Source organism: Sinohyriopsis cumingii, chromosome 7 (genome assembly GCF_028554795.1).
Source record: "Sinohyriopsis cumingii isolate HCF-2022 chromosome 7, ASM2855479v2, whole genome shotgun sequence".
NCBI classification, from domain to species: domain Eukaryota; kingdom Metazoa; phylum Mollusca; class Bivalvia; order Unionida; family Unionidae; genus Sinohyriopsis; species Sinohyriopsis cumingii.
In genome coordinates this window covers 114,726,324-114,741,721 of record NC_142967.1, presented here as the reverse complement: position 1 = coordinate 114,741,721, position 15,398 = coordinate 114,726,324, and the positions used below count along the sequence as shown (strand labels likewise).

General features: G+C 39.8%; 1 protein-coding gene across 1 annotated transcript in view; it reads left to right on the top strand.

Annotated features, from left to right (window-relative positions):
• The window catches only part of LOC149795965 (kin of IRRE-like protein 3), an 87,128-nt gene that overhangs the window by 22,016 nt on the left and 49,714 nt on the right, over window positions 1-15,398 (top strand). The window contains exon 3 of the mRNA XM_089965884.1: window positions 3,301-3,570. Coding sequence (XP_089822010.1) covers window positions 3,301-3,570 — 270 coding nt within the window. The remainder of the gene's footprint in view (window positions 1-3,300; window positions 3,571-15,398) is intronic.

Here is a 15,398-nt window from a genome sequence, read left to right as displayed (position 1 = left end):
TGTTTTGTTCCTAGGACAATACGTTACTGTGCATTAAAACTCTCTCATTCCGCTGTCAAACGTTGTAAATAGTTTGTTATTACCTTAGGTATAAAAGTGAAGGTATCGCAATTTAATCTGTCAACTTGTACCTGCTTGTGCGCATGAGACTACATTTTGAGAGGTCACGTGGCTATATATTAATCGTAGTCCAGCTCTATTTTAGACTGACACATTCTTATGTGTCTAAGGCTGATCTTCTTTAAAAGCGATTTTCTGCTTTTCTTTATTTAAAATGTCTTAATTTCACCTTCTTGTGACATTCTAAATCAAACAGAGAAAACATAAGGTAAAATTTATACTAATAATTCTAGAGCAGTCTTTCATGAAGTGTCGCCAAATTATAAGCTGCCAACGTCAATAAAGACAGTTGACACAGATTTGTTTTGATACCTTAATACCCATATGTTAAAAATTAAGTAATGGAGAGGATACTCATATGTTAAAAATTAAGTAATGGAGAGAATACTCATATTGCCCTTTCAAGAATCAAGATCAGTCAAATGCTTGGACGATCTTTAACGATTCCCGTTCACTTCATTTCCTATTTGACTAAAGACTATGTTACACTATTATATAAAACTATGTTACACTATAATAGAAAGACTATGTTACACTATAATAGGAAGAATATGTTACACTATAATAGAAAGATTATGTTACACTATAATAGAAAGGCTATGTTACACTATAATGGAAAGACTGTTACACTATAATAGGAAGACTATGTTACACTATAATAGAAAGGCTATGTTACACTATAATATACAGACTGTTACACTATAATAGAAAGACTATGTTACGCTATAACAGAAAGACTATGTTACATTATAATAGAAAGACTGTTACACTAAAATTAAAAGACTATGTTACACTATAATAAAAAGACTATGTTACACTATAATAGTTAAAGTGAACTCTAAAATACTTCAATTTCATTCTCATTTGTTCAATATCACACTACCAATGTACCAATCAATATACATCAAATAACAGCTTATTCCATCCTAATCTATCTATCTATCTATCTATCCATCTATCTATCTATCTATCTATCTATCTATCTATCTATCTATCTATTTATCATATATCTATAGATATCTATCTATTTATCTATCTATCTGTCTGTCCATCTATCTATCCATCTATCTATCTATCTATCTATCTATCTATCTATCTATCTATCTATCTATCACATATCTATAGATATCTATCTATTTATCTATCTATCTGTCTGTCCATCTATCTATCTATCTATCTATCTATCTATCTATCTATCTATCTATCTATCTATCTATCTATCATTTAATAAAACTGGTGCATTACTTCTCACCTTAAAGAAAGGAAATAGGTTACAATTTGGCCAAGTAAATATAAAACACCCCAGCCGAACGAAGTTGACAAATCTGTAGTAAAACAAATGCATAACGTGTCTGAAAATAGAGTGGAATAATGATATCTCAACATGCATATCTTCATAATTTGTCTGAACAAGTGCAAGAACAATGATATGTGAAAATGTTTGTCTTCATAACTTGTTTGAATATAGTATTGGAACAAGATTTCATAATTTATATTATCATAACTTGTCTGAATATAGTGTGGGAACTAGATGTCATCATTTCTATTATCATCACTTGTCTGAATATATTGTCTGAAATAGAGTGGAACAATGGTATCTCAACATGCATATCTTCATAATTTGCCTGAAAAAGTGCAAGAACAATGATATGTGAAAATGTCTGTCCTCATAACTTGTTTGAATATAGTATTGGAACTAGATGTCATATTTTATATTATCATGACTTGTCTGAATATAATGTGGGCACAAGATGTCATTATCTATATTATCATTACTCGTCTGAAGATAGTGTAGGAACACGATGTCATCATTTATATTATCATTACTTGTCTGAATATAATGTGGGAACAAGATCTCATTATTTATACTATCATTACTTGTCTGAAGATAGTGTGGGAACACGATGCCATCATTTATATTATCATAACTTGTCCGAATATAATGTGGGAACAAGTTGTCATTATTTATATTATCATTACTTGTCTGAAGATAATGTGGGAACACGATGTCATCATTTATATTATCATAACTTGTCTGAATATAATGTGGAAACACGATGTCATCATTTATATTATCATAACTTGTCTGAATATAATGTGGGAACAAGTTGTCATTATTTATATTATCATTACATGTCTGAAGATAATGTGGGAACACGATGTCATCATTTATATTATCATAACTTGTCTGAATATAGTATTGGAACTAGATGTCATCATTTATATTATCATAGCTTGTCTGAATATAGTGTGGAAACAAGATGTCATCATTCATATTATCATTACTTAGAAAAGTATGGCAGCAGAACCATTTTCGTCAACATGTTTATCCAAATATGATTATCAATATATTCATTTTTTGCTGCTGACCATTATTTGTATTACGTTTCGCAGTAATACGTCACAGGAAACTGCAAGACAAAACACGGGACTAGTTGAGCTAATAAAATGGTCATACACTGGAGTATGTTGCAAAACAATGGGCAATAACTCTAACAAAACTTGTGAAAGCAAATGTTGATTTAATAGATACGCATATTGTTAGATGATCACCGTAATATTTAATAGAGTCCAAAGGAATCCATCAAAAGATGCCAGAACACTTGTCGTAACGCGTGCCTGGTGGAAAGACGGACGGACACAACAATTGCAAAATACTTGGTCATTTATAGAAGAGCTTCGTAACAGACCATTATAATACATGTTCCGTAAACCACAGGTCTTTAAACATAAATTCCTCACTGAATTCTAAAAAAAATGTTCAGTTCAGTTGGAGAAGGGGCGACAATTCAGGGATAGGGAAGGCGAACAAAATGCAAACTGTTTCGCCGAGATTACTTATCGATACTGACTGACTGAATAAAGACGTTCTTATATGAATTACATGACTGTTTCTACAGGAAAATATTTAAATGTATTATGTTAACATGTATTAAGTTAAAATTTAAAGGTTTCATTCCTGTAGAAACTAGCTCGTAAAGTTTTGCAGACACAACGGATTTTCTGTTTTATTTGTTTGTCCTGTCCATATTTTGTATTTGCCTTTGAAAAGACTCACTAAGAGTCGAAAGAACTCTAGCTAATTAGATACTCGTTTAGCACTGTTCGTTGTCAGTTTATTGCATTTATCTTGGTCAAACCCTGACACATATGCATACACATCAATGTAATACTTTTCAGGTCCTCCATTTGTACAACTTTCCCCGTCTGAATGTAATGTGACAGAGTGGACAAGGAATTTTACTTTTACGTGTGATGTGACCCAAGCTGTCCCATTGCCAGCATCAAACGGCTTTAGCTGGTTGTACCAGGGGTCTGTCATACAAGGACAAAAATGGTCAACTTACACAATTCCATTAGTACAGCGGTCTAACGACGGAAGTTACCAGTGTATTGCGACTAATCCTTATGGTAATGGTACCTCAAAGAAATTGAATCTAGATGTACAGTGTGAGTACAACATGTTTTAATCTAAATGTAGAGTGTGAGTACATCATGTTTCAGTTTAGATGTAGAGTGTGAGTACATCATGTTTTAATCTAGATGTAGAGTGTGAGTACAGCATGTTTCAATCTAGATGTAGAGTGTGAATACAGCATGTTTCAATTTAGATGTAGAGTGTGAGTACAGCATGTTTCAATCTAGATGTACAGTATGAGTACAGCATGTTTCAGTTTAGATGTAGAGTGTGAGTACATCATGTTTTAATCTAGATGTAGAGTGTGAGTACAGCCTGTTTCAATCTAGATGTAGAGTGTGAGTAAATCATGTTTTAATCTAGATGTAGAGTGTGAGTAAAGCATGTTCAATTTAGATGTAGAGTGCGAGTACAGCAAGTTTCAGATCTAGATGTACGGTGTGAGTACAGCATGTTTCAATCTAGATGTAGAGTGTGAGTACAGTATGTTTCAATCTAGATGTAGAGTGTGAGTACAGCATGTTTCTTATCTAGATGTAGAGTGTGAGTACAGCATGTTTCAGTCTAGATGTAGAGTGTGAGTACAGCATGTTTCTTATCTAGATGTAGAGTGTGAGTACAGCATGTTTCAGTCTAGATGTAGAGTGTGAGTACAGCATGTTTCTTATCTAGATGTAGAGTGTGAGTACAACATGTTTCTTATCTAGATGTACGGTGTGAGTCCAGCGTTTTTTAATCTAAATGTACAGTGTGAGTACAGCATGTTTCAGTCTAAATGTACAGTGTGAGTACAGCATGTTTCAGTCTAGATGTACAGTGTGAGTACAGCATGTTTTAATGTAGATGTACGGTGTGAGTACAGCATGTTTTAATGTAGATGTACAGTGTCAGTACAGTTTCAGTCTAGATGTACGGTGTGATTACAACATGATTCAATCTAGCTGTGTAGTGTGATTACAATATGTTAAGTTGTACATATCATAATGATGATGTATTTTAACTACATCTTTATAAAGATCATGTATTAATTAATCTCTATAATGATCATGTATTAACTACATCTCTATAATGATCATGTATTAACTACATCTTTATAATGATCATGTATTAACTACATCTCTATAATGATCATGTATTAACCACATCTCTATAATGATCATATGTATTAACTACATGTCTATAATGATCATGTATTAATTAATTTCTATAATGAGCATGCATTAACTACATCTCTATAATGATCATGTAATAATTAATCTCTATAATGAGCATGTATTAACTACATCTCTATAATGATCATGTATTAACCACATCTCTATAGTGATCATGTATTGACCACATCTCTATAATGATCATGTAATAATTAATTTCTATAATGAGCATGCATTAACTACATCTCTATGCTGATCATTTATTAACCACATCTCTATAATGATCATGTATTAATTAATCTCTATAGTGAGCATGTATTAACTACATCTCTATGCTGATCATTTATTAACCGCATCTCTATAATGATCATGCATTAACCACATATCATACAGATAATGTATTAACCACATCTCTATAATGATCATGTATTAATTAAACTCCATAATGATCATGTATTAACCACATCTCTATAATGATCATGTACTAACTAAAATAGTATAATAATCTTGTATAAAGTACATTTCAAATTACATGCGAAACACACACGAAACGTAAGCCAATAATAACAAAGACAACTATTCTAATGAAATAATAAATGTTCTAAGTTAAAATATTTTTAGATACAAGAATGTTGCCAGCATGTTTAACATTACATGAATAAAACACTCGTTCCACGGTTTATGATTATTTCGCCAGAAGCTTTAGTCTTTTTGAGAAATAAACATGAGATAGAATTTATGACATCAGATGATCACTAGTATTTTAAACGTTGCTGATATTTTGCCCACAAAATATGATAGTAGTGAATGGGGACACCCTAGGGACTAGGGGAGTTCCATGTTAAAAAGGCAATATCCACTCTGGGGACTATGGAAAATTTAACATGGGAGAAAAAAATATCCATTCTAGGGACAAGGGGAATTGAACATGGGAGAAAAAAATATCCATTCTAGGGACAAGGGGAATTGAACATGGGAGAAGAAAATATCTATTCTAGGGACAAGGGGAAATGAACATGGGATTTGTTTTTTCTTGTTTTTTTTATAAAAAAAAGAGGGTTGGCAATTGAACGTCAATCTCTTTTCGAGACCTATGAGTGCCCTGAAAAGGGCCTTTGGATTTATGTTAATATGCCCTTAACATAAAGGGCATCTGCGGCATCTTCTTGTCCTCAAGCTGCGTCTTACTCGAGAGTCATAAATCAGTGTCCTCTTGAGGCAACCTTGTCTTTCCACGTACACTCTTCGTATCCACAGACTGGTTTCTGACTTGTAGACAACGGTCCACTTGGATCGGACATACATTAGCATGTCCGTCCTAAACATCACTGAAGACACAAGCGTAGAAGATTGCACATCGGTCCACATCTTGAGGCACCGAGAACAGGTGAATCAATGCAGTGAACTGCACTTATTTATAGGTAGAGGTAGGATTGAAACTGATTGAGTTTGTTGACCAATCCAAACACGCGTTACAAAATTCAGTCAGCCCGCATCCAATCCCAAGAGAGCAGTCTGTGACGTCACGTGGCCTATATAGATTCGCTAGCGCCTGTGTGCAGTCAATCTATGCGACAGTGATTCAACATGAAGGAAACTCAGAAAACGATCCATTGGGGTGCACCAGCAGGGGAGACCGCCCAAGGGAACCCGGACTTACTTTCAGAAGAGGTGAATTGGGATTTTGTGGATTTTCTTACCTCGCAAGAATTTGTTCCGGAACCTTCGTTACCTTCTTCATTACCGGAAGTGGAGAATTTTAGACAGAGACAGAAAGAAGAATTGGAGAAATTTATACAACGACAAAAGGAAGCGGAACAAGCTTTTCTCCTACAGGAACAGCAGCAAGAAGAAGAGGTAAGAAAAAAACAACAAGAAGAAGTAGCAGCAAAGAAACAAGAGGGTGAAAATCAAACGGTCACATTACTGTTGCACATTTTAGCGGAGTTAAGAAGTCTGAAACAAATGTATCAGACTTCTTTATTACGACCGAAGAGAATACGACCTTCCCGAGCTAAACACGTCAACCCTGTGACTAAGCCTACCGTACCACCCTTAGTGATTTCAACCAAATCATCATCATCATCAACAGTACGCAGTCCAGAAGTAGGTCTTGGCCGTGGCAAAGGCTTAAGACAGTTAAAGTTAGTTGATTGCTTAAACTCACCCATACACCAAAAACCAAAGGCCCTTTTCAGGGCCACCCACGTCTCTCGAAAAGAGATACACTTTCAATTTGCCAATAACTAAGACATTTTACCCCTATAGTACGTGTCTGTGTATGAGTGCGTGAGTCTACGTTCTTATTTTAAAATCAAAACCCAAAGACACTTACCTTATATAATTAATTTATTCTTTTATCAATAGTTACAATCCAGTTCACAATTCACAACATAACACTTTAAAAAGTTCATACACTTCTTCTGTCTCATTGTTTAGTCTCTCTGTTTTTTAAATTTCTTCACCGTCACAGTCTTTTTCTCTTCTTCCTCCTCACTTTCTTCCCTTCTTCTTTTCTTCTCCTGTTTCTTTTTCTTCACCTGGCTGCTTTCTTCCTCTGAAGAATCCCTCTCTTCTTCTGAAGAATCCCTCTTTTCTTCTGACTCCTCTTGTTTCTTTTTTGGGCAATCTGGAGACCAATGTCCTTTTTCTTGACAATGATAACAGGTATCTTGACTTTTGTCTTTTTTAGCTCCTGTTTTTTTTTTCTTTTTTGACGGTCTGGACACTCTGAAGACCAATGCCCTTTCTTTTGACAGATATAGAAAGTTTCTTGACTTTTATCTTGAAAGGAAGGAGAATAGTCCGTCGGCTGGTCTGAAGAGAATTTTCTAATGACCCCTCGCAAAGCTCTGATGAAACGTTCGATTTGGCTAGTCTCTTCCATCGTTGTGCTCGGTTTGACAGTGAAATGAATAGTGAAAGGACAAGACACATGCGCTTTATATACGCTGGTCTGCCATGACTATATATTAGTCCATGGTGTTTAAACTTGAGTCATTTGACGTTTTGCACTCAAGATGAAACGATCCAATACATTTGAGAAGAAAGAAGAAGAAAGTAAGAGGCAGAAACGTGATCTATCGCCTCGTACCAGGGCTGAAGTCTTGGCACAAATTCATGCCAGTGTTTTGAAGAGGACATGAGTGAACCAGAATCCGAACCCTCTAAACAAAGTTCACCACCCTTAGTCAACCCTGAAAAGTACTATTCCATTAGAGAGACGGAAAAGCGCTCCTCTAGAAAATTTAGAACTACGGCTTACAAATACACGGTGAAGTTTCAAGATTTCAAGGCTGAAGTACCGTTAGAGAAAGCAGAAGGGTTCATCACCGGAGTGTGGGATTCTTTGCTCACCACACTCAAGCGACAATGTCAACCCAAAGAAGACGATCGCTTGAGACTTTCCGTACAACACGACGGTTTGAAATCCCTTGTTTGGATCGAGTTTAGCACCCCTGCAGAATTGACTGCTTCCAAAGTCATGGACAATATTCAACACTTACAACAATAGAATGACCAGTTTGACATCACCGATGGAAAAGCCACACTGGACATGACCCACGTCTCTCCACCTCAAGGGACTGGCCGCAAAAAGGTGTTATTGGTGAACGACCTTCGCATCACCAAAACGAGCCTCGTCCGAATTCACAACCCTCAAGACCAGATGTGTTTAGCCCGAGCCATCGTGGTGGGACGAACCTATGCCAACAAGAACGACACGGTAGAATGGAAAAGAGCCTGGGAGAACATTAGAAAATCGAACCGAGCCAAACAACGAAATGAAGCAGACCTCCTGTTACAACAAGCCGGACTGTCCAAAGACACACCCTGTCGCATTCCTGAGATGCAAAAATTGCAAGATGCCCTAGCTCCACGATACACCTTGAAATTGTACCCTCAAGAAATGCGCGGGCCTCTGTTGTTTCGAGGGAAAGACTTTAAGGATGGAAAATACATTCATGTATGTTATCACGATGACCATTTCGATACCATTACCAGTATCACCGGATTCCTGGGATACAAATATTACTGTGAGAAATGTGACCGTGGTTATAATAATCGAGAGCAACACAAACATTGTGGATTGAAATGCTCAGGATGTTTGGCCTCTCCACCCTGTCTGAGCGAAGGACCAGTGCATTGTTCAACTTGTCTGCGCACGTTTGTCAGCCCTGCCTGTTACCAACAACATCTGAAGACGGAAGGTTCACAGCAGAAATGTGCTTGTCAACTCCTGAGATTGTGCCCTACGTGTGGACAAGGATTACGTACCAATAGTGCCAAGGCACACGTATGTTCAGGAAAGAAAAAATGTCACATTTGTCACCACATCGTGGACTTGGAACACCAATGCTACGTGCAAAAATACCAACCCCCACCAGGGAAAGAGGATGGACACAAGAAGAAAGGCAATTTCATCTTTTTCGATTTCGAATGCATGCAAGAGACTGGCATTCACATTCCAAATTTCTGCGTGGCTCATCGAGCCTGCGAGAAGTGCATTCTAGAACCTATCTTCAGTCATTGCCCTCACTACAGCAAGATTCCTGGAGGACGTGAAAAAATCTTTCGGGGACCGAACACGCTAGCCGATTTCGCTCGATGGGTCTTGGACGCCATCGACAAGACGTGGAGCCAAGAGGACATCGAACGTTACGGAGATTGTCATCGTCATGCCACGGTGATGGCTCACAATTTCTCCGGATACGATGGACAGTTTCTTTTGAGATACCATAGCGAACATGGCACCGAGCGTCCTAAAGTGACTTTGAACGAAGCCAAAATCATTTTCATGCAAGTGGGACAAGTACAGTTTAAAGATTCGATGAGCTATTTGGCCATGCCTTTGAGTCGAATGCCTAAAACGTTTGGAATGACAGAAATGGCTAAAGGGTACTTTCCACACTTTTTCAATACGGACGCCAATCAACACGCCGTTCTACCCCATTTACCCGAGGCTCACTATTACGACCCCGACAACATGCGTACCGAACAACGAGAAGCTTTCTACGCTTGGTACCAGGCTCACGCCTCGGACCCTTTCGACTTTCAGGAAGAAATGCTAAAGTATTGTCGTTCCGACGTGGACATTTTACGGCGTTGCTTTGGAAAATTTCGAGAACTGTTCATGGAACACGGAGGGGTCGATCCTTTGAAAGAAGCTTGCACCATTGCCAAAGCGTGTTCCTTAGTGTACCGGCAACGATTCATGCCTGAAAACACCGTAGCTGTCGTACGTCCTCAAAAGACCAACTATGTCAGACGTCAATACTCGGTCAAAGCCCTACGCTGGTTGCATTACTTGTGCGACAAGGAAGACAAATGGATTCAGCATGCCCGCAACGGAGGGGGGGGGGGAGAAAGACCATCGGAACGCATTCGGTCGATGGCTGGGACTTAGAAAACCCCAAGATCGTGTACGAGTTTAACGGTTGCTTATTTCACGGATGTCCCGTCTGTTACCCTGACCGTGGCACTAAAAATCAGTTTTTACAACGAACCATGGAAGACTTGTACCAGGCCACTTGTCAGCGACGCCTAAAGTTAGAACAGGAAGGATACCAAGTGGTGGAAATGTGGGAACACGAGTACGATCACCGTATGAAAACCGATCCCGAGTTTAAACGCCTCGTGGAAAGTTACCAGTTCATGGACCCGCTGAACCCGAGGGATAGTTTGTACGGAGGAAGGACCAATGCCACCTGTTTGCTGTACTAAGCCGACGAAGAGAAAGGACAAGAAATGAAATACTTGGACGTGTGTTCGCTGTATCCCTACGTGTGCAAATATTGTCAGTTTCCTGTAGGGCACACACAATTGTTGACGGAACACATCGACCAGAAAAACATTCGACAATACGAAGGTCTGATCAAGTGTAAAGTTTTGCCTCCCACGGACTTGTACCATCCCGTCTTACCTCACCATTGTCAAGGCAAACTGATGTTTCCCTTGTGCCGTACTTGTGCCGAAACGTGCAACCAAGATCAGCCTTGTCAGCACACCCAGGAAGAACGGGCCTTGACGGGAACCTGGGTCAGCGTAGTATTGTTCAAAGCTATGGACATGGGATACCAACTGTTAGAAGTGTACGAAATTTGCCACTTTCCCAACACAGAACAATACCACAAGGGTGACCCCAGTCAGAAAGGCATTTTCGCAGACTACTTGGATGCCTTTTTGAAACTGAAGCAAGAAGCCAGCGGCTATCCTTCCTGGTGTCACACTCCCGAAGACCAAATAAAATTCAAAGAGAAATACCGGGAACAAGAAGGCATCTCTTTAGACCACATCGAGAAAAACGAAGGCAGGCGATCGTTTGCCAAAGTGATGTTAAATTGCTTGTGGGGTAAAATGGCACAACGACCGTGTTTACCCAAGACGGAGTATTTGACAGAACCTTCCCGCTACTTCCAGATGATTCACGACAAAACCAAATACATGAAACACGTGGACGTCGTTCGAGAGAATTTGATCTTGGTCAATTACGAAGAAGGTCTGGACTTTGTACAAGACGACCCCCTTGGAAATGTCATCATTGCGGCTTACGTGACAGCCCATGCTCGCTTAAAATTGTACGAAGCTTTAGAACTGTTAGGGGAACGCGTCCTGTACTTTGACACGGACAGTTGCATTTACATCCATGACCCGAGTCAACAGCACCCTGACATCGAAGGAGACCGTTTAGAAGCCTGGACAGACGAGCATCCCGACGACAAGAGTCTAAGTTTCGTCAGTGGCGGTCCACAAAATTACGGCTACGAATACCGGGACCCACAAGGAGAAGTGCACAGGAAGTGTAAAGTGAAAGGATTGACTCTGAATATTCGTACCAGTCGAGTGGTCATCTTTGGGGTACTGAAAGAAGCCTTGCAGTCTGGAAAAGTTCAACACTTTAAAGTGACCATCTATCAACCGAACAAGATTGTACGTTTACCCACTCACCACATCGTCAGTCGACCCTTGGAAAAAGTCTATCAAATCGTGTACCAGAAGCGAGTGCGACTTCCCAATCATTTCACCTTACCGTATGGACACGTCGGTATTGGTCTGTATATAAAAAGGAACCCTAGGCAAGATCAATAGTTCATTGTGACTACCAAGACCAAGCGAACAAGATGAATACTTTCAGAGAAACACAAAACAAGTTTAGAAAGGCACAATTCAAGTGTGGGGCTTCTGAAGTGGAATGCGATTGTGAGCCTTGCGATGGGTACGATGCTGTACGTTGTGACCTTAGCGATGCCGTAAAGCATCATGGGAACTTTGTTCTCACTACCCCTATCATGGAAAGTGATGCTGTGCGTGTCAAACCTGAGGGATGCGAAAGCGATGCCGCTCGTCCTCTTGGACATTTTACTGGGTTTCGTTTTAAAGCTGGATGTTCACCTTCACGTCTGCCCCCCTACGGATGTCATCCAGCTCTGAGCAAACGCCTGTCCATGTCACCCAACCCTCATCGAAACGAACCTGTGAAAGATGAATATTCGTTTCCTTTGCGTTTGTCGGAATACTGCGACTATGAAAATCGTCTTCAATCGTTCAAAGGAAAATGGCCTAAGTATCTGGGAGGCCCGACCCCCGAAGAATTAGCCAGAGCCGGATTGTTCTACTTGGGCGAAGGAGATAAAGTCAAGTGCTTCAGTTGCGGTGTGTCACTTCACCACTGGGAACCGCAAGATTCGGCCTACGTAGAACATGCTCGATGGTCACCGAATTGTCATTACTTACCCTTAGTGGGACTGAGACATTAAAGTAACTTACCATGTCGTTGACTAAGAAGAAACCAGTTTGGCTAGGAGTCAAATGTTGGACATCACCGAGACCAGTATTTAAACTTCATTTCAAAAACGACATTGAATCATTACCTAAAGAACTGCAAGAGAAGATTTACAAGGAAGTTTGGCAGGGGTTTGCCAGAGTGAAATCTCAATGGGTCACTGTAGAACTTTTGTGCTGAGAAATTCACAAGAGGAAAGTGAAAAAGGTCAACCAGTGTGTTAGATTTCTTTGGGTCAAGTGTGCATTCGTCCTATTGTATTACTCTAGACCGTTTACATCAAAAGAGTTCAGTGACATTCTTGGACGTTACCCTGAATGGCAGTGGTCAGAAATTACTCACTATGTTGATTACTTTTGCTCTAGGAGAAGATTGTGAATTGTACGGACTGACTATTCATGGATACTTTACAAGAGAACACTCGTGCTTTGCCTGTGGAGTTGAGAGAAAGGATTTACCGAGAGCTGGTGAAAATACAAGTGAAACGTAAAGAACAGTTGCATCCGTTACGTCACCGGTGTTTGAACCACTGGCACCTGAATGCTATACAAGGACTGATTGAGTTGAAAGTGTTCCATTGGACAGACATTGATCAACGACCCCCTGGTTTTAAAAAGGAATGGTTTGGTATGGATAATTCTATCTACTACATTGTAAACGTACTGGATCCAATTTCAGAGGAAGAGTTAACGAATTACCAACATCTTTTACGCAATGTCGACTTAGTGAAAGAGGAAACTTCTGAACGAATTGTAACGTGTAGATTAGTGTTTAAACGATTTAGATTCGGCAATGAATTAAAACCATGTCTGTGCAAACAGTACATGTCTTGTGTCAGACAAAAGAGGATTTAGCATGACCTATTCATGGATACTTTACAAGAGAACATTCGTGCTTTGCCTGTGGAGTTGAGAGAACGCATTTACCGAGAGCTGGTCAAAATACAAGTCAAACGTAAGGAACAGTTGCATCCGTTACGTCACCAGATCTTTAACCACTGGTACCTGAATGGTATAAGAGAACTGATTCGTCAGAAATTGTTTCAGTGGTCAGACCTTGTTCAATACTTCCAGGGCCGCGATGATCGACGTGTTGATTATTTTGGTTACTTCTTTATTCACCTACAGCAATGCATTGAGGAAGACAAGGTAAAGGATTACCGACATATTTTACGTGGAATCTACTTAGCGGAAGAGGAAACGTCTAAACGAACTTTGACGTTTCGGTTACAGTATGCAACATTTACATTCCCCACTGGAAAACGAAGATCTCTGGCTAGAAAGTATGTGTATTGTTTCCAAAACGCTGAGACTATAAAAACAGGCTGCCATGCCACGACTTATGTCACTTGTAATTGAACAGATTCTGTGGAAGGAACTCAATGACCATATTCAAACCGTGGATCATTACCATCGATTATTACAAGAACTGTATCCATTCAATTTGGGTCGACAAGTGGTGTGTGTCTTAGTGACTTGTTTTCTGGGATTTCGTTTACCAGCCGATTCCTTGTGGACTCTTTACGAACAGTATTTACCACCCATTCAACATGAAAGTGGTGCCTTTAAATGTTCACGAGAGACTCCTTTTGCTCAAAGCCTTACGGTTTCATCTGGATACTTCTCAACCTCTACGGCAAAAAGAGATTCGTCAACTTTTAGCTACCCAAGACGTGTATGACGATGTGTGTGTAGCTTGTGACTTACATCCCCATTGGACAGATGTCCATACCTGGAAAGAATGGGATTTTGAGGCTTGGACCCAAGAAGTGGCCCAGTATGCACGAGAGTTGTGATCCTTCCTTTCAACGTCCAAAGAAAAAAGTTACTTTTCAACCTGTGTTAGTGACGGTGCCAGAAGAACCCGTCACCCAGGACAGGACTGTCGTGGACAGGCCTGAAAGACCCTTTCGGGAGGACACTTGTGTGACCTTACCCCCTATAGAACTGGTCAGAACTTTACCCAAAACATGTTGTACAGACACTTGTTTTTATTCCACGTTAATGGTTATCATGTGCCTTTTATCCTTGTACTTAAGCCTTTGGCTTTTATGTATTTTTGTCTTTCGTATTCATGTTTAAAACAATTAATAAACGTGTTCTGAAAAAAAGCATATAAACTCTTGCCTTGTTTGTTTTCGTGTCACAAGTGACATTCCTAACACTATGGCTACCTCTGCTGTCTCTGCTCCCTCTTCCTCTACTGTCAAAGTCATCGACGAACACTTAGATCGTGCCAGTTGGGAGGCTTTGTATCTTCGCCATCCCTTTAACATGCTCATTGCTGGACCTAGCCGTTCAGGCAAAACCGAATTCGTTAAACGTTTGATCGAACATCAACATCATTTGATCGATCGACCATCTCAGCGGATCGTGTGGTGTTACAAAGAGTGGAAATCGGCGTACAGCCTCTTGCGAGAAAGTCAAGGCGATTCCATCGTGTTTGTGGAAGGCATTCCTAAAGAAGACGATGGCATCGTCTCTGACTCCCGTCAAACCCATTTGGTCATTTTTGACCACATGTTAGGAGAAGACGAAGAAGAAATTAAACTGTGGTTCATGCGCAAAGGGCATCACCGTAATGCCAGTGTCGTTTACATCACCCAAAATTTGTTTCAACAAAGTAAAGCCCATCGCACCATCAGTCTCAATGCGCATTACGTGGTCTTGTTTAAAAGCCCTCGAGATAAATCGCAAGTGCAAGTCTTAGCCAAACAGTTAGGAACGCCTTGGCTGACTCAGGCGTACGACGATGCCACTCAAACTCCACTCGCATATTTACTCGTTGATTTGAAACCTACGACCCCCGATGATTTGCGATTTCGTACCCACTTGTTTCACCACTGGTGCCAAGACGGAGGGCCTGTCCTGTACACGTCTCCCTCCTCGACTTAACTTCACGCCACAAAAAAATCTAGAAAAACCTCAGA